General features: G+C 37.2%; 2 protein-coding genes and 2 long non-coding RNA genes across 4 annotated transcripts; all 4 read right to left on the reverse strand.

The window, feature by feature from the left end:
• Positions 1 to 6322: 6322 nt before the first annotated feature.
• LOC115969485 lies at positions 6323 to 7031 on the reverse strand. Its single transcript, XR_004086978.1, has 3 exons — positions 6952 to 7031; positions 6731 to 6818; positions 6323 to 6515 (listed from the first exon to the last, which is right to left on the reverse strand). It is a non-coding gene; the product is annotated as an uncharacterized LOC115969485 (long non-coding RNA).
• Positions 7032 to 7121: 90 nt separating this feature from the next.
• Positions 7122 to 11322, reverse strand: LOC115969483 (nuclear pore complex protein NUP107-like). Its single transcript, XM_031089143.1, has 7 exons — positions 11137 to 11322; positions 10086 to 10227; positions 9581 to 9741; positions 9256 to 9422; positions 9075 to 9177; positions 7498 to 7568; positions 7122 to 7390 (listed from the first exon to the last, which is right to left on the reverse strand). The coding sequence occupies exons 1-4, from the start codon at positions 11251 to 11253 to the stop codon at positions 9315 to 9317; spliced, it is 528 nt and encodes a 175-aa protein (XP_030945003.1). The 5' UTR covers positions 11254 to 11322; the 3' UTR covers positions 7122 to 7390; positions 7498 to 7568; positions 9075 to 9177; positions 9256 to 9314.
• An 895-nt stretch (positions 11323 to 12217) lies between these two features.
• Positions 12218 to 13724, reverse strand: LOC115969484. Its single transcript, XR_004086977.1, has 3 exons — positions 13634 to 13724; positions 13452 to 13533; positions 12218 to 12303 (listed from the first exon to the last, which is right to left on the reverse strand). It is a non-coding gene; the product is annotated as an uncharacterized LOC115969484 (long non-coding RNA).
• A 958-nt stretch (positions 13725 to 14682) lies between these two features.
• Positions 14683 to 17728, reverse strand: LOC115966432 (protein MAIN-LIKE 1-like). The gene is made up of 6 exons (XM_031085668.1): positions 17618 to 17728; positions 16987 to 17514; positions 15822 to 15932; positions 15465 to 15599; positions 14873 to 15117; positions 14683 to 14719 (listed from the first exon to the last, which is right to left on the reverse strand). The coding sequence occupies exons 1-6, from the start codon at positions 17726 to 17728 to the stop codon at positions 14683 to 14685; spliced, it is 1167 nt and encodes a 388-aa protein (XP_030941528.1).
• Between the last annotated feature and the right edge of the window lie 2898 nt (positions 17729 to 20626).

Genomic DNA, 20626 nt, shown 5'->3' on the forward strand with positions numbered 1-20626 from the left:
TGATTGTAGTCAACTTCTTTATGGGATAGAGGTTAAACATCATGATTATTGTTAGACACCTCATGTCCACTGGAAAGGCAGTGGTATTCAAACATTTCCCTTCTCTCTGCCCACCTATCCTTTGTTGAACTGTTTCAATAGAAACACTCCTATCCTTGTAATTAATAAATTCCTGATCTTCTAATCCATCAAACCCTAGCACATCATCAATGACATGTGCATCCAAAATGAATTCTTTACCTCTAACCCAGCAACTTAACTCATTCTCCCTTATCACAGTATTTGAATAAAACTCCCTAATCAGGGGTTCACACATTACAGGGAGATCACTCAGAATTTTTTCCCATCCTCTTCCTTCAAAACAGCTGGGGATAAAGGATTGTCTTAAGTCCTCTAAATCTACAAATCTTTCTTGAATAATTCCTGCTTTCAAGAAGATATCCTTGTATCTCTCAAAGTGTTGAACTGACCTAAACAGTTTAGAATCCATTTTCAATCTTTTGTCAGCCTTCTTTGTAGGAGTTTTCTTCTTCGGAGGTGAGGGAGCCATCTGTGAACAATCAGAAGAGGCCACAACAGAATAGAGCAATATATGTGTAGAACTAGTCAGTACCATGTAATTAACAAAGAGATTTCAGCCACACAAATGAACTTGAACACTTAAACAATAAGCTACTTAGATCAACCACATGGATAAACAAGCCTAAAATAGGAAACACAAGAACAACAGGAAGAATGCAGGGGAGAATAAAATTAGCAGATATAGAAACTATCCTAAAGGCAGATATATGTCATTGAGACATATAATGGAAAAATGATATGACTCATAATCAGCATTTTGAAACTAACAGATGCTCCCAACAGATTAACACAATAGAACATGCACATTCAGCACAGTAAAACTCACATCCTCAAACGGAACATTTTGAAACAACTCAACAGCTCAAGATCAGATAAAAATAAAAGACACACTTAGCTAAGCACAGGATGAAGACCAAAAAGGAAACAACCAAGATCAAAACAAACTTTAGCAACAGCATCCGCAAGCTAAGCATGAACATAGAGCAATAGCCGAATCACAAACTCATCTCTAAAACATAAACATATGCGAAAAATCAAAGGGAAAAACACAAAATCAAGTAGAAATGAGTTCAAAATTGAAAACCCATACCAGTGACTTGAAGAATTTGAGCAGAAAATATGCAACAATGGAGATTGGAAATGGGAGCACGGAGTGTTTGGGAAGGAGATAGTTTAGAGAGAAGATGAACAGTCACAAATGTTCGAGGGAAAACTGAAAAAGATTTAAAAACGGCCCCTATTTCTGCCAAACACGCGTTTTTCGCGACTTGATTGAGTCGCCACAAAGTCGCCAGTTCAAGCCGCCAAAACACTCGAGGACAAAAATTTGAAAAATTTTTCTAAGTGTTTTTCGCGACTGGAAGGTCTACCCGCGAGTGAGTCGCGAGCTGAGCCGCGAAAATCTCTGAGTAAACCTCGCGACTGGACCTTCCACTCGCGAACAAGTCGCCAAAAATGACCTGCGAAGATGCGACTAAGGCTCGCGACTTGACATACCCGCGACTGAGCCGCCAAAACAGGGCAAAACTGGATTTTTGAAATTTTCAGATTTTTCAAACAAAATACTTTCCAAAAACACCTAAAACACTCAAAAATCTTTTTGTGCTTGAATTAACAAAGATTGAGCATGTGAAAACACATTTCATCAAGTACAATCACACAAATGAATATGGCATTTATTGAACATAAACTTGTGTGTTGTGTGTGGATATCAACAATGAGATAGTCCTTAGTTTAATGTGAAGGTTCAATGGTCAATTCAACCAAGACATACACAATTAGTACTAGATCATGTGACCCATCTCAATTACAGAAATATGTATATATGACCTCCCACAAAAACTTGATAACATAACTTGGAGCTTTACATTTGACTCCACTATTAATCATAACATTTGATCTTTTTGATCTTTTGAGGCAATCACCTCTCATTGTGAGAGTGATATTTGATATTTCTCTTTAATGAACAAGCCTTTGACTTTTTGAATAAACATTTTCTTTAATATAAAGTCGCTTACCCTTTTTCCTAGTTGAATACTAGAATGCGCGACAGGCTTTTGCAGCTCAATATCTCTTTTCATTTGGAGATTTACATTTGGTGAGCTCTTTTTAGCAAAACAAAAATAAAGAGTGGGAAGATATATAGACACAAGTCTATGCATGTCTCAAGATCAACAAAACCATTCACTAATCATTCATGACAAGTTTGAAGATCTATTTACAACAATCACATAGATTTCAAGATTTTTCCCACAGTGATATGAGTGCAAGAAAACAAGTAATGCTCGAAAATGCACAAAGCCATTAGCATAAAGGTACAAGACAAAACAAGTTTTGAGACAAAAGCTCAACAAAGTCAATCAAGCTTTTTGATTTTCTAATTTTTATGTGATTTTTGGATTTTTGACACTAAAAGCAAAAAGATTGATAAAACAAAAATAAAAATATGCATAAGTAGACAAGCAAACAACCAACAGCAAAAACAGCAAGCAAACAAACAAACATCGTCACAAAGCATAGGAAGTATTAATGCATGGACATGTTGTAATGCTTATGTATGAGTACCCTTTTTCACCCACACGTCACTTGCGTTTGGGGTGATTTCCTTATAGGATTGGGTACGGGAGTTAGGGCTTTCAAACCTTCGTGAGAAACTTTCCAAGCAGTTGGTGAATGCACCAATCATCTTCATCACGTTCATCATTCCGGGATCACCATTCTGATCTCTAGATTGATCACCTGCCCAATTTCTTCTATCATTTCTAGGTCCTCCTGACCTTTGAGGAGTTGCACTATTCTTTGCTCTCAGCTTTTGGCAATTTGGTCGAGTATGCCCTTGAAGTCCGCAATAATGACACACATAAGTTGCTCTAGGACCTCTTTGTGGTCGTGGGCATGACTTGGCACGAGATTCAGATCTGTCCACAGATTGATTACGGGGATTCAACATCCATTGGTTCACCACATTCTTCTTCTCCTCCATCTTGAGCTTCTCTTCATTAAGGTCAACTACAACTGGATCTTTGGCCTTTACAAACTTCACTTCTTTAGTGACATTTCCAGATGAGCTACTTCCTCTGGTATATCCCAATCCTGATTTGTCTGAAAAGCTCTTTTGAGATGAAATAACATCATCTAGCTTCTTGGTGGTGACCCTCTCTATTTTAGCATTTGCTTGCACAACCTCATTCTCAAGAAATCTCACTTTTGTGTAAGTTTCGGACAGCTCACTATTCAGTGTTTCTATCTCACATTTGGTCTCCCTATATCGGATTAGGAGACTTTTGTAGTCCTCCTCTGCCTTCTTCATTTTTCTCACAGCAGCCTTGGCCACCCTTGTGTACTCACTCGACTTCTCCAAGAGTGAGTTATAATTCTCTTGAAGATTTGCTGTGCTTTCATCTTCTTCAGCATCTGATTCTTCAACAATTCCTAGTGATTCATCATCACTATGTTCTCCAAGGTCTCGTACAAGCAGATTCAACTCATCTGAAGACTCAACATGAGCAATAGTCATAAAAGCTGAATAGTTCCCCTTTCCATCACAGCTTTCTTCAGATTCTGAGTCAGATGAATCCGAGTCACTCAATGTCGTGGCATACACTTTGCCTTTTGATTTCAAATAATTCGGACATTCCTTCTTAAAGTGTCCATGCCCGTTACATTCGAAGCAAGTTACACCTTGTGTAGGTTGGGATTCTTTTCCATCTTTCTTTTTGAATTCCCTTTTCTCCCTTCCAGAACTTTGGAATTTTCTTTTATCATCAAATTTGCCATTATTTTTGAATTTCAAGAACTTTCTGAAATTTTTGACAAGGTATGCAACATCTTTGTCAACCACATCTTCTCCCGATGAGTCTTGATCTTCCACTTTCTCATTAATGGTCTTAAGAGCAAGAGATTTACTCTTCCGTTGATTGGGCAGCGACATCTCATAAGTCTGAAGAGAACCAACCAACTCCTGGACTTTGATATCATCAAGGTCCTTGCTCTCTTCAATCACCGTTACTTTAGCACGAAAACTTTCCGGCAATGATCGAAGGATCTTCCTTACAATTTTTGAATCCTCCGTTTTCTCCCCCAAGTTGAACTTGCTGACAACCACCTTATTTAGCTTCCCATAGAAAGAGTCAAAAGACTCATCCTCACTCATTTTGAGCTCCTCAAACCGAGTGGTCAGCATTTGCAACTTGGTGTCTTTCACTTTCTTCGTGCCTTCATAGGTGGTTTCTAAAATCTCCCATGCTTCTTTGGCAACGGTAATGTGAGAAATCCTGTGAAATTCATCTGGAGACACACCACAGAAAATAGCATTGAGTGCTTTACTGTTAGCATTAGATGCAGCAAGTGCTGCCTTATCCCATGTGGATTTGGCTGCCTCAGGTCTGGTCCAACCAATCTCAACAGCATCCCAAATAGATTCATCAATAGAAAACAGAAAAACTCTCATGCGAACCTTCCAAAAAGCATAATTACTACCATCAAAATATGGAGGTGCATTTAGGGATTGAGACCGATCCATCTCAAAAGGGAGTCAAGGATCACACAATGGTAATGACACCAATAACAGTGTACCCGCTCTGATACCAATTGAAAGTTCAAAAACGTGTATAAACACCCTTGAACGTTTAGACCCCCAAATTACAACTTAACCAATTCAAGCATTATGTCAAACAACAAGTGTGCGGAAACTTAACATAAGCTATAATATGGAATTGGTTAAAAACTATCTAAGCCAAATTAAAACACAATCTACAGCAGATAATAAAAAGGCAAAGATAGAGAGAAAGGAAGATGCAAACACAAAGACAACACGCGATGTGTTATCGAAGAGGAAACCGAAGCCCTCGGCGTAAAATCTCTCCGCCGCCCTCCAAGCGGTAAACAATCCACTAGAAAATACAGTTGGGATACATGGACAGTAATAGACCCTCCAAGCCTAATCTATCCAGTGCACCTAAGCCCTCCAAGCTTCTTACTCCAACGAGGTTGCGCCGAACCTTTTTCTTTTCTAGCTTCCCGGATTCCGCTACTAGACCGTAGCATCAACCAATGAAGATTGGTTCCTTCCTAACTGCTTCCCAGAAATCCAAACAGCTCTCTTACAGTAATGATAATGGTGAGAATCAGGTTTGGTATAATGCCTCTCAAGGATTTGACAATGGAGAGGAAGAGAGTTGAGGAATTTGAAGAGACTCTAATGTATAGATTGTGGGTGAATCAATCTTGTTTTTCTTTAGGGTTTCTCTCTCAAAATTCTCTCTGGAAACTCTCTTACAATCATGGGTAAAAGGGGTATTTATACTGGAGTGGGAGAGGAATGTGAAACGTCAGGTTTTACAAAACAGGGGTGGCTCGCGGCTTGACCTCGCGGCTTGACTAAGTCGCGAGATCCAGTTGCGAGATAACCGTATGACCAGTTGTCCTGTTTTGTCCTGTAGTGCTCCAGCTTGCATGACTGTTCACCTTCCAACATGCTTGGCACGTGTGCTGCGTCTGGCGGCTTGCAGCCGCGAGTCACCCGCGAGGCCATCAAACTCACCGAAATACAGGGTTACTAATTGCTGAATTACAAGCAAATTTGGCACGGAATAAAGCCAATTAGATGGTTGAATAAATTCAACCTTACATAAGATCCATTGTGTCCTAAGAACTTGCTGCCCTGCTGCTTAAGCTTAGATAATAGTTCCAAAGGCTGTCCCCTTTCCTTCACAAAAGTGCCAATTTCCTCTGCTGTCTCAACAGATAAGCCCTTCTCCTCCACCTAACAATAATTAACAAGAAATATATAACCAAACATATTAAAATTCATGCAATGATATAAATGGAATACACAATTAAATTATTAATCCAACATTTCATTGAAAATCATAGAGATTCCATTTTGGCAGCTGAATTAGTAAGCTGGATTGAGGAAATTAAAGTCCAAACAAGGGCTAAAATATAAAAATGGGTTGTGGTCCAAATATGACTTAATGCGAAGTGTATCGACCTATAGCTCTATAATATGCCCAGGCAGTAGGCCTTTAGAGTGGCCTGGTCATGTAATAAAAGGGCCTGGTTCCAAAACCATCGTTGGGATGTTTCCAGCAGCAAAATCGACCCAGTGAAGCCCACAAATAGAATTATCTTCTTCCAAAAGAAAAAGAAATCTTTAGAGACATTTTCTACGAAGTTAGCATCATGTCTCAGCATGATTGAATTAAATGATACAAAACTACTACTGCTTGTTCCAGCAAGGTAAAATTCCCGATAGTGACGTGCCTACGCTCTAAATCGCACTGGTAAAATTCATGGTATCTTCCCTTAGATGGGTTGTCCCTCCTGTAAACCTTAGCTATCTGGTACTTTTTAATCCATGTGAGACCATTCATAGCCACATACCTAGCAAATGGTACGGTTAAGTCGTATCTCAAAGAACAAAGTTCTCCACCCTGCCAAGAGATTGAACATAAAATTACATCACTATGAGTAAATATGAAATGGTGTTAACATAAGCAGGACTCAGTGCAAGGAACCTGTTGAAGCTAAGATTTCAAACATCCATAAACTATAATTTTCGAAAAGGTACTAAAAAAGAAAGACATGGATGTCTTAAGAAAAGAAATGAAGAATTGTCATGCAATTGAAGATCATTCCAAGATCATACCGTGCAAAGTACATCTTCAATTGTTTGGATATTAACAGATGCTAAATCAACTTCTATCTTTCTGGTCTTGGACAAGATAAGAGAAAACCTGACTCCACAGTATAATGCCCATCAAAATTGTACTCCTATTATAGATACTTATTTTGACTTCGAAAAATAAAGGTACATTGAGTAATAGAAAGCAAGAACTCATGATAGTACAAAAAAGAATTGACACATACCAAAATGAATAATCTAATATGGAGGCAGGTTCTCAAGTTCTGCTTCACAGCAGCAAGATTCTCTTTAGCTTTAATGTTCCTATGTTGACAACATTCTTCTTGCAACCTCAGGTGTTCCACTTCTTTATATTTTTCCCTAGTACCCCCTAGGAAAAAATTTAAAGAAATGGAAGACCTGAGGAAGCAAGAAGAATCTTGTCAACATAGAATCATTAAAGCTAAAGAGAATCTTGCTGCTGCTGAAGCAGAACTTGAAACCCTGCCTCCATATGAACCTCCAAAAGATGAACTTCTGAGTAACTTTTCTACCCAATTTTTGATTTTTCTGGCGGTGTGGGCTATGACATGATTTTATTCGCCTAAAAAAACAGCAGCCAAAGCACCCATTCCACTAGCAAAGCATAATGCTCGATCTGCTTTATCAAGCTTTGCTACAAGGCTGAGAATACAGAGAGGTGAAGCTTATCAGAAATAAAATAGAAAAGGCACAAAATAAATTGAGAGAGCTGATTCAACTGCATTTGTACACCAAACAAAAAATCTCACCTTTCTACAGCATCCCGTGTAGGATTTCCACTGCTGGTATAGTCATAGGGGCCATTTTCTGTTGCCGAAGGCTGCATAACAGAGTATTAAAGACCATCTGAGTCAGAAAAATAGTTGAGGCAATCCAGAGATCATAAAAGGTAGATAAATGCATAGGTGTGACGACCAATAAGCACATTTTCTCATATGATATATAGACATCCAAAGTAAAGATGGGTTCAAAATCTAATGTTTTATAATTAATACAAATTTACAGGCAGAATCCTTGTGTGTGTGTTTGCATGTGTCAAGCACAATCATAGGTGCATGCCTGCCAAAAAGCTGGCACGAACTACAAGATGATTATAATTTACAGCCAACAGTGAATTACTAATTATCACCAGTCTTTGTTCAGTCCATCTCAAAAAGTACACATACTTTTGTGATCAAAACATCCAACACTCTAAATATAAAAGGGTGGAAAATGAGACCTTTCAAATTTGAAGGAAAAAACAAAGTTTGGGCAACAATTGAATTATGTCCAATGAGAAAAATCCTTAAGCTTTAAAACACTGACAACTTTGATAGGGCATGCTTATGAGGGACTTCACACTCCCTATGAATGAAACATAGATACAATTACGGAGGTTAAGAAATTTTCGGAAAATCAAATCCAAACTTCATAATTGGTCAAGCGAAATTGGTTTTATGGAAATAGTAAATCCCATGTTGATTTTTACGGAAGAATTTTTTTTTTTTATATATAGGTATATTTTTAACCAAGATAATGTCACAAGAGATTCACAACCAAAGATCATAGAAAAATGTAATTCAGAATCTAATTAGGACCAAAGTCCGTAGTACCTTATCATAGATTTTGCATGAGAAACAATACATATCACACGTTAATCCATATCTTACCAGCTACAAGATACAAAACGACACAAGTACAATACCACTAGTACTGCACAAAAACATGCGTAAATTGGCCGTTTAAGTCGGTTTCATGGGAAATCACTACTGCTCATTTAGTTGTATACTTCAAGATAAAAAGAAATTATTGTTCCAACTACATAGTTAAAGAACCACATGATTTTTTTCCCAAAGTGAGATGTCCACAATCTCCTTAAATCTAAATTTATAAAGTTTTGTCAATGTTAAAGATTAATGTAATAAAATTTCAAATTAAAAAGGAAATAAATGTTAACCTTTTTTTATTTTTTGGAATAGCAAGTTTAACCAACTTTCAAATATAATTCTGTCTCATGCAAGATAACATACAAAACAAGTGCAATGCAAAGCACATAGTACTAACGCACCAAGTGACAGTTAAGGAGAGGGAGAGAGAGAGAGAGAGGATAAATGGGTAGAATTTTAATTGGTGCCTGGGTTAGTTATTTTCCGAAAAATCAGTATGGAGAGAAAAATCTGGATTTCTTTTGCATAATATATAATCAAGATGGATGGATGGAACACTTCAATTTTACCATCAATTTTCTTAACCATGTGATACCCTGGAGAAACCGATGTTAAACCAAAAATTTTCATTTTTATTATCTGTTAAGGCTTGCAGGAACTTCAGGTGGGAGAGTGATTACCAAAGCTAAAAGTTATGCTGAAGTATTTGGTAGTCTCCACAATATGCTTTGAGAGTGGCAGTGAGCCCGTCAAAAAGCTAAATACAGACCCTGCACCCTTTGCCTGGAAAAGGAAAACATATAAATAGTTTCAGGAGTGGGTATTGGTGTTGCAGTATTAATCTCAGAGATCTATTGGTACCTGAGAATAATGTAAGTCATGTCCAGGATGATCAAGAAGACCAGCATAGTAAACTTCCTTCACTCGTGGATGGGATGCAAGGAACTCAGCAATTTTCTGTGCATTATCCTGCCAAACTCATCATGGCTTTCAGGTGGATTGCTAGACTCCATTAGTGAAACTGAGACCTGCAAATGAGACAAAAATCACCACTAAAAGTTACTGAAGCATGGGAATTTGAAAGGGAAGCCTACACGAACAAAGATAGTGCAAAGGAATCCACTGTATTAAGATTAAATAATTTAAAAGACAGACATAGAGTAAGAAATTATTCTGAGATGCTTACCTGCATGCACCGAAGAATGACTTCAGGAAGACAGCACCTACGACAAAGACAACGCACAATGTACGTAGCAGGGCCTTCTATAGAACCATCTTTTCTTGAATACCAAGCATCTAATCGAGAGATCTCCATTGTAACCCCTGCTTGAAATCGAAGAAGCTCACCTGCATTAATTAATAATCAATTCAATCAGTACTGCATCAATTAATGCCACTTTGGAGAAGTGTTTCACTTATCTTACCCCTGTTTTAGTGAATGAAAAGGTGAAGTTAAGGATGAAACTATCCAAGTTATCCCCTTCAAACATCTCAGATTAGAATTTCTTAAACTTTAATGTGTGGTTATATACCAACCATTCTCTTAATTTGAACACATGAAATTTGAGAATTGGCAACAAAACAACATGAGATTAATCAAATTCTATGTTTCATCATTACAATGCAATCCAACCAAACTGAAAACTGGGTACGAGCTTGACTAAAACTGTAGCTATGATTGTGTCACTTACCTTTGAAGCCAGCAGCCATAATAGTACCAAGTAGACCACCATCATTTAGCTCATGCGGCCCAATTCCATCACCTGTAACCGCCAAGCAGTGAAGTACAACCTCGATGCAGTAATTGTCCCTTGCTGATACAGACACATTCACCTGTCCAAAAATTTCAGAATATGAGAAAAGGCAAATATGTCAGAGGGAAATTAAATAAAGATGTTGATGCAAAGGCCAATATGGTGACATGTAAGTTTATATGGATTACAAATTCCAAGTTGAGATATACTGGGTCCGGGACCAGATTGTTGGGTTTAATTTCTGTAAATATCAGGTGAAGTGTAGCATTAATCAAGTTACTAAATTTCATTTGTGATATAAGACAAGACAAGGATCACATCTCTTTTTTCAATGAACCATGACTGCTGCAATCCTTAAGAGTATAATTGGTGAGTAATTTAGCATTACTCCAGATTTAACATCTTTCGAAGGACATAATGAGATTAAGAACAACTTGGAGCACAATTAAGCCTATACTAGGGCTCCAGTGTGTATTTTTGGTCATTGGTACATCCCCTTGCCATCTTTTGAAGGTTTAACTTGGGAAAATAATAGACTCAATAAAAAAAAATTCAAAATTAAGTTATTCTTATTTATTAATTAATTTGATATCTAAAGCCAGAATGGACTTTTCACACTCAAGGCTGATCTTTTTCCTCAGTCATTTTCTTTTTGATAATGCAGGGAACCTTTCCAAATAAGAGCCCTTGGGAGTTGCCTTTGGCCAGTAAAACCTATGGGCAACAAAACCCACCCACCAAAACCAGTTGCTAGGTAATCCAGGGCGTTCACCCCTTACTATTAAAACATATTGAAGACTCTGTCTTTCAACTTTGTATGATTAACACAGACCTCTACATGAAGACTGAAGGAAAAGAAAACATAATCTTAGTAGTTGATTCATTTGACAATACTCCACATGAAGATTGAAGGAAGCATGCTTGTACCAATACGGCCTTAATTATTAAAAAAAATAATAATCAGAAAACTAAGGCTCAATAAGCATACCATTAGCTGCCGATTTAACACAACATCCTCACTCACTGAAGAGTAAAGGGCACTCATTAAAGTAGTGCACATTGTAGCATCTGGAGACATACATTCACCAGAAGGTAGGCAGAACATCGCTGTGGCATGCAATTCTAGAAATAAAGGTTCTTCTGACGTATAAATAGGATCTTCAGATACAGCCAACCAAGGATTCTCTTTTCCTAGAGAAAATAGATGAATCAATTATAATCCAGAGTAATATGATGAGCTTAAATCCACCTTTGTCAATGAAAATTATACCATAAGAAACATACTAGATAATCCCAACATGGCCAGTATCTGCTTTTTGCATATGTAAAATGATAGTCAACTCAACTTACTGCTTCAAAGGTTCAGCAAGAAAACCATGTAATTTGTGTGCACCTATGGACATTGCTAGCACTCTCCACATAGAAATCAGAGCGAACTCCTTAAATAATATATTACTGTAGAAAAAGCAAAGGTAAGATTTCAGAAAAACAGCACAAACAACAACAAAGGTTGCAATAAAATTTAGCAATCATGCATGAGAGAGAGACTCGTGAAACTTGGATGTGAAAAATTGGACATCATAAGAAGAGTTAAATTATAAAATATACTGTCAAACCAGCAAAAACTAGACGAAGAATAGAAAGGAAACCTCTCTTCCAGAATGGGAAAAGAAAAGTACATGATTCATGAGGAATCAGCTGTGTGCAGAACAAATGTTAATTATCTATGGAATCCTACCATATAGCCATTATTTGCTGCTTATTACACGTGTACTGGGGCCTTACCCTTCACTTATCAGGAAAAAGAGAACATTATAATACAGTACAGCTATATTCGTAAAAATTTACCTATGTATCACTGCCCGCAGAAGAAGTTTTGTGCTAATATTCAACATATTTGAATGAAAACTGCAACACACATTGAATAGAGTTTTAGAAGAAGAGCTGGAAGTTGTCATGGCTACTGGTTCAGAACTTGAACTGGCCAAATTTCTGGCCCACCTGAAGGCTGAACGGTGCCATCACTATGTCCAGAACTTCGATCAATTACATCTCCAAAACTGTTAATTTGACCCATTCTCCCAGGTGGTAGACGAGCTAGTTCTGAATACACTTGAACATCTAGAGATGACTTTGCCATTGGCCAGCATGTTGACTGCAAAATAACATGAGTAACAAATTTCAATAGCAACCAGCATCCAAAGTAGTCATATAAGAAAAGGGCAGAAGTTAAAAGATGAAAATGATCAGAAACTTTAAAATTAATGCATGCCAACAACCTTAAAAAAAAAAAAAAAAAAAAAAAAAAAAAAAAAAAAAAGCGACAAGATACATAGCAAATGTCAAAACTTAAAACAAATGTCTCACAACGTTAAGAAAGCACTTAGGATTCTCAAATTGATGAAATTTGTATCATAAAAAATTTAGCGAAGGCAGACCGCAAATCGAAATCCGCATCTGTAATTTTTTTTTTACAAACAGATTTGGGTACCTATTACAGGTTACAGCTGAACAATTCTCTCCCAGAGCCATGACAACCCTTTATTCTATATGAATCATAATTTAACAGTAATCATCCATTCTTGTACATTAACACATTTCAATGCATGTCATGAAATTCTTGTTGCAACAATAAAGAAATCCACGGTGTTAAAGTTATACTGCAAATACTTAGGCAGTAGAGTTTGCAAAATCTGCTTTCTTAGTTCTTCCATCAACTAAGTAGCAAATCACATCAAATCATAGATCTAAATTATTTAATACAGTGAAAACTAAAATGGTATGATGTAATAGAAAATGTTAATTTAAGAAAGGAATAATACTATTTTGTATCCACTATTCAAAATCACATAAATAAGCTTGACATTCCTGAAGTCTTATCCATTTGAATTGCTTCTTATAGTGTCTGAATTATGCCAGACATTTGAGGAAATAAGGCCATGCACGCATTAGTGTATGAATTAGCAATGTTTTCTTTAGCTATTTTTTATCATGGAGTTGAGTACTCACTGACTGAGTGGACCTTGTATCAGACCGCCATCATGAAGAGCTTCAAAAATTTTTGAAGAACTATCTTTTTAAGGTGTTCAGTTCATTAAGTGCATGAAAGCATGCTATTTTAATCAACATCAAGTTCATCGCTCACTTTCAAATGGATTCATTACTTTCCAACAAACCAAATTATTGTTTTCTTTTTTGGGATAAGGCAACAAATTGAAATGAAAATTAAATAGTGCAGATAAAACAACTTACAAAGATGCATGCTATATGTTCAATCTGAAAGCACAGAGCAAGAGGTATTACCTTTCCCCATTCACGGCAAGCACACCTGCCATGAGATCACTATGTCCAGCAATAATTTTTGTAGCTGAATGCATAACAATATCTAAAAGCGAGAAGGGCAAATTAAAAAATAGAAGATTAGAAGGAGAAATCTAACAATTGTAAAAATCCCAACTTTACATCTATAGTGGATGGTTAATAACCTGCTCCAAGTGTCAATGGTTGTGATAATACAGGGGACATTATACTATTATCCACCATCAGAAGAGCTCCATGTGCATGAGCCATCTCTGCTATTTTCTGAAATGAATTAGCAAAAAAGAATTTTTCCATTAGAAAGTACTGACTTTCTATATGATTTTATCAGCCCAAAGAACGAAGGATACTATTCTGAAAATTTTATCATATAAACATGAAGAAACCAATCATAACAACTAGGCACAAAGATTCACAGCTACAAAGAAATGTAAATTATCACTATTATCACCTAACATCGGCTCGAAGAACGCAAATGTCTAATTTCCTAGGGCTTTTTTATGCACAAGAATATCAATCTCAAAATTAAAGAGAGTCAAAATAAGTTGTGAAGGGTAGATGCTACCTTGACCAAAAGCTCCTCTAATATCCCCATTTTAAGTTTCAATTATAAAGTCAAAACACCTATATCCAAGAAAGATGGAAACATAGAATGAGGTTTTTTATTAGAAAAGAAGATTCACTCTAGGATCAACTAATTAATCAAGAAACCAACCCCACTTCTAAAACAGGCAAGTATCTGTCATATCCTTGTAAGTGTTAAAGCAGCCCTTCAAAGAAAAGAATTTCGGTGGCTTTGCAAAGAGAGTTTTCTGTAGAAGGAAATTTGATGCAAGTTGATAGATTGATGAAGTCCACAGACATATGAGATACGAGGACTACACCAAGCTGAAAGACTAGTCAGTAGGCCAAAGAGCATTTTTGGTGTAAAACAGGAAATGAAATAAATTTCTACCCCAGTTACTGGTATACCAATAGACCCATTCAACTCGCTTCATTAAAATGGTTTCAATGGCCTCCAAGCCTTGGTGTCGCAGACTAATTACTGTTATTACCTGGTGATTTAGTTTGTACCCAATTTAGTTTATACCCTATTTACTGTTATTACCTGGTGATTTACTTGGCTCCTTCACCTCCATTTCTGCAAGCAACAAAACAAACTAAAGAGAATGTGATGATTCTTCCATCAAAGACAAATAACAATCAACAATCAGAATTATAAAGCATGAAACCCTAACCCTCCATTCATCCACCTAAAAAGAAAAATACAAATAAGACCACCAAAGTCTAATTGCTACTTCTAGACCTCTTTATTTCCTCATATTAAATTTCCCAAACCAAGACAACCAATATTCAACAACAGATTGAAATGTCCAGTTAAAGGAATAAGATATCATTTGAGTTACCTCTTTTGAACCTTACGCCGTCTCGTATAATGAGGAGGAGGTCTTGCATGTCCTTCGTCAGATGCCTCGGGTCCAACTTTGTGTCCATGTTTATGCCCTCCTGTCCCACAAGGAGGTGCCTTTGATATACGTTTCAGCCGACCTTCTGCCACAGCAGGTAACCCAACAACTTGTTTAGCCTGAACATGGGGTGGGTCGATGCTCGAATAAAGGTCAGTAAACGTATTGTGGGAGGGTGGCTTCTGCTACATGTCAGAAGGGGTTGGATGAATACCCAGGTCAAAGGATGGAATGGGAAATGTCTGTGGGGTGGGTGGACAGATGTCAGACCGAAGACATGGATGTGGGATGGGTGGAGGGATGGTGGGCTAGGGGATGGATGTGGGATGGGTGAAAGGATGGTGGGGTTAAGGGATGGATGTAGGGTGGATGAAGGGATGGTAGGGCTAGGGGATGGATGTGGGGTGGATGGAGAGGGATCAGGGGTAGGGAGAACTCGAGGGGTAGCAACAGGCAGACGAGAGGGACTTCTGGCCAGAGCTGTGCTCGTGCTTGGGCCTTCAATAGTGCTTGCGGCCGCAAGAGTAGCTACCTCCTCATTCGGGGCCTCAGGGATGGGAGGTTGTACACGGTCAATCTCATGTACTGCCGTCAGCACATCAATAATGTCCTTGTGGTCCTCCGTGCCCACTGGGTGATGCCTCAACAAACAGTTGACAAGTGAAACCTGCACATGAAAAACCCACATATATTAGTAATGCCTAAATTATCAACAGTGTCAATCGATAATAAAATAAATGTTGGTTCTGAATTGGTTTTGCTAGTAATAATTGCAAATTATAGGGAGAGCAAGTGCTAAGCAAAAAATGTAGTAACATATATCATGTTTTGTAAACAATGGTTTCGTGTTAAGAAGTACGGTAAGATGTAGAAGACATGGAGAACTTACCATCATAGTCAATTTAGCACCGGACCTATCGATGAACCTCCGAGTTACCCTGTTGAACCAGTCGAAGTACTCGTGCTGTGGGGGCGTATCACCAAGCACTACTTCAAAACGCTGTTGAAGGTGATTACCCCATTCGAGTATATGCACAACATGTCTTCACATCCAATTAACACCGACCTTCCCCTCAAATCAATTTGATGAAGGATTGTATCAGTGTCAACATTAGGGGGAATTTCTTGGATCATCCCAAATTGACGAACAACACGATCCGGTGTATGTTTCTCTATGATGTGGAAACATACAAGCGGCATCGTTGCCGTCCACATAGCCCTCCCTGCAACGCACCACGGCAGAAGGTCCTCTAACTCAACTTCATATGGCTGTCACACCACCTACAACAGCCAAAAAACAAGTACACAACGCATTAGGCAACAATGTTTATATTTCAAAATTGACCAAAACTATAAGATTGTTCCTAAACATGTAAAACAAGGCAATTTCATACCTGGCTTGGCAACATTGAAGTTATTTGCTCGCGATACCTGTCTCTGAAGATGTGGGTGGGCCTATTTTTCTTGTTTGAGACCCACAACCACTTACAAAAATCAAGAACAAGGGATCAATATCTAGAACTTTCATACGAAGATAATGTTATCATTAAAACTATAATGTAATCACATATGACAACTAAGATAATCTTGTAGATATTTACTCAATTAATAATATCACTAGAATAATAATAGTCCTTATAAAAAACAGAGCACATACAAGCCACATGACAGTCACAAAATTAGAGTATATTAACGTAATCATATATATTGAACCTCTGTTTAAAAATTATTTATGTTGACATTAATAATTCCTAGAGCCTATAAAATAAATAAATAGAATCAATGGAGTGGGGATGGGATTCAAGAGAGACTTACTTCAGGGACAGTGGACCACACACTGGAGGACCGTAAGCACCCACTTGCGGGCCACGCTCAACTGCTGGGCACAAATAGGGGAACCTGGCCCATGCCCAGTACTGGACCAATAGTAAGCACCCACCGATTTGACTGGTGCCCCTATCGCTTGCCCTACATAACTCTCGGTACAATCATGCAAGGCAAACACTTCCCCAACTATACATTTGTGGGTTGTGAAGGTCTTCCAATTGCTGTACCCACATTAGATGCACCCTATCACCGGATTTGTCCCCGAATATTGTGTCCCCTAGTAGCGCTAGGACGTAGCATCGTGCATACTTATGCAGCTTAGCCTCTTCAGCATTAGGCTGCAATGGACCAGCAACTTGCTCCAAAAGTCGGCTGATGAGAATCCTCTGGCCAGTGAGTTGCTTATGCGCATCTTGATTTATAGGTTGAAACCCAAGGAAGTCCCGACACACCTCTGTCCAGGTTTTCTGCGTGCTCCCAGTTATAGCATCACCATCAACAGGAAGCCCGAGAAGAAGCTCCACATCTTGCAATATGATGCTGACCTCACCATGTGGCATGTGGAAGGTGTGAGTCTCGGGCTGCCATCGTTCCACTAAGGCCGTTATTAGGCCATGATGAATCTCTCTACCCGGGACCCAGAGGAGTCCCTCCAAACCAAGTGCCTTAATGAGGTTAACAACTCTGTCGTCCACCATTGGCTCTTGATTGGAGAACTCTGAACTACGACTGCGGCAGGTAAGGATCCCTAGATCCTGCACAAAACAGAACCATGGATTAATATATGACAGCTGCAGCGTGTACATTGTATGAATTAAATGCATGTACATCAGTTAAAGATTTAGTGTTGCATTTCACCTGCCCATTCCAAATAGCTTCGGACCGATGCTTGGCCTGCTGTGTCAACACCGTGTCATCAATGGGTCCAGGCTCTGCATAGTTACTCCATCCAGCATTTTCAGCAGCCATATTGCACAAAAATGATAAGCAGTTACCACGTAATAGATATTATTGAAAACAAAAACAAAAACAATCTAACAGAGATTCTAAAAAAACAAGCCACAGACAACACAACTTACTAGGCTTTGTATGTCACTTTATGATTAGAGATGTACAAAAGGTAACACAATAGAAGGGGAGGAAGCAAGATGCAAGATTTCGTTGGATCAGAATCTAAACTTCACCATGCTACATGTAATGCATGTACAAATAGTTAGAGTCTCCATTTCCCAAACATCAAATTCTACTCTTGATTATTTATCATTTCTCTATTAAAGACGATTGTTGCGAAAATAAACCCATTTAGGCAAGATTAAAGAAAAGAGAAGAAAAATAGACACGAGAATTTTTGCGATATGGCTACATCCACTGGCGATGACAAAGAAAGTTTCACTATAAAATAAGATCACAATAGTAACACAAGCAACACCGATCACAAACCAATTTAATTCTACTTTTCCCTAAATGAATTGCCGCAGTAACACAAGCACTCTCGACCCAAAGAAATTACCACTAGTAATTGTTTGTTTATCATGACTCACGTGAAAAAAGAATGTTAGAATAATATTTAAATGATTAAATTTACCATTTTTAATAGTTTAAATATTGAAAACAATCAATAATTTATCGTATTATCATGTTTGATCATAATAATTTTTTTTGTGCACTGTGTATTAAACCGTCCAGGGCAACTGGACCATGGAGTATTCTAGACTCAAGGCTAAGGTTGAGCTTCTGCAAAGAACCCACAGGTACTAGCCCAGTTCCATGCCATTGACTATGTTCTTAATTCTTTAATTTACATTTATTTTGTTTATTGTGTAAACCTCTTTAGGCACTATTTGGGAGAAGATCTGGACACATTAAGTTTCAAGCAGCTACAAAATTTACTGTCTTAGCTTTGCTTTGTTGATGTTGGAATCTATGTATGTGTGTATATATATATATGGCATCTAAAACTTTCATGCATCCAAAATCAATCCAATTTTACTGTTTTTTATTTGTTATTTTTTAAATCATGCACTCAACTTGGTCTATTCCAAGAAAAAAAATATTAAAAAAAAAAAAAGGTGATTCTAACCAAGTTCAAAAAAATAAATTACTTTTTTTTTTCTTTTTTATATCATTTACAAGAAAACGTACACCTTTTTACCTCACAATTTTTAAGTATAATTGTTCTTTTATCTAGCTCATCTTTAGTTAAACTAAATCAATAAAAATAATCTATACCAATAAACCCTTACAATTACTTAGATGAAGAGCCTTTTTATCTAACCATTTATCTAAGTACAGTTGTACTTTTATCTAATTTTTTTTTAATAAAATAAATCAAAAAGAATAATCTATAACAAATAACTTACAATTACTAGATAAAAAAAAAATAAAAAATAAAAAAAAAAGGAAAAAAAGCTCTATTAGAATTAGAAACAAGATTATTCAATATCATCACTCCACTAATATATCAAAATAAATCCCCATTAATCTACCCTATAAAATTGTCAGTTTGACAATAATGCTTTTAAAATATGCTATGCCAATCACCTCCACCTTATCCTATGTTGAGCATTAAACCTTTTTCCCCCTTAAAACTATGAAATGAGCCATGTGATACACAAATACTTAGGCAATCAGCATTTCCAATACATGACACAAGACAGTTTGTGGATTATCTCATATACAATGGGAACAAATTAAGGAAGCACTCATGCAGTCATGTTTGTTTCATGGTCAACTAACAGAGAAATTCTCTTCAACTTTCCACAAAAAAAAAATCCCTTCCATACGTGGATAACAGAAAATTCCTGACGTACCCACATAAACAAATAACTTCCCTTGCATTTTGAGTCTGACATGCAAGTAGGCTACCATTGCACTTGCAAGTGCAAGCTAAGTGGGTGTTCCTTACCTTGTGATAATGTTAATCAGTTGGAGATGGAGGCAATTTCCCAATGATTGAAATATGCGTTATACATTAGAACTTGGCGACATAGAAAAATTCACTTCCTAAATCGGTTGGCATACTTCAATCAAATACAAAATTACAAAGTTGACTAGATTCTTACGTGATTCCCTTTGCAAACAGCAATTCTCTATAATAATGTTTAAAACTATGCAACAATTAACAGTGATAACTAATATGTGATTTATCCATTTAATAGACTACTGCACATCAAGATAAAATTATGAAGCTCTTTGCAACAATTAACATATCCATTTGGAATAACAATGGGTAGCAGTACATCAAATACAAATTCAAATTACCACTCCTATTCATACAATCTAGATAAGAAGGGCAATGTAAACAATAAAAATGAAGGGGAAAAAAATCCATCACATACAAGATACTGTCCCACATAAGGAATCACATTTCAAAAATCAAAAGAGATAAAAGGAAAAACTAAAAAGATAATACAAGCCTCCTCATTTCTTTAACCTATTCTGCTTTTTGGAAGCATAAACAATGAAGCATACACATTTAGGTGCAAATTGATACCAAATATAACTGTCTACTATTAAGGAACAAGTTAGGCCAAACTGGTCAATCTCTAAATTTATGGTTGCGAGTGCCACCATTCTTATGTTGCTGCTGCTTTGATGGTGGGCCAATGGCAATAAGGCACACAATCCACTCCTTGGAGATATCCCACCACTATGTTTAACCTGTTACACCCTTAGGTTTGAAATGTAATTTAGAGAATGTCATTGAACCGCAAGATTCTTAACTCCAAATCTTTTTGTTTTAAAGTTTTTGCACTAATGTATATTAGGAAACGTTTTCCAACCACCTGGCTTTCCTTTTATTTTTTTCTGAACCGGAAAACTTCACTAACAAATGAAAAATACAAGTCAAGTAGGCATACAGTCATA

This window comes from Quercus lobata, chromosome 11 (assembly GCF_001633185.2).
Source record: "Quercus lobata isolate SW786 chromosome 11, ValleyOak3.0 Primary Assembly, whole genome shotgun sequence".
Lineage (NCBI taxonomy): Eukaryota > Viridiplantae > Streptophyta > Magnoliopsida > Fagales > Fagaceae > Quercus > Quercus lobata.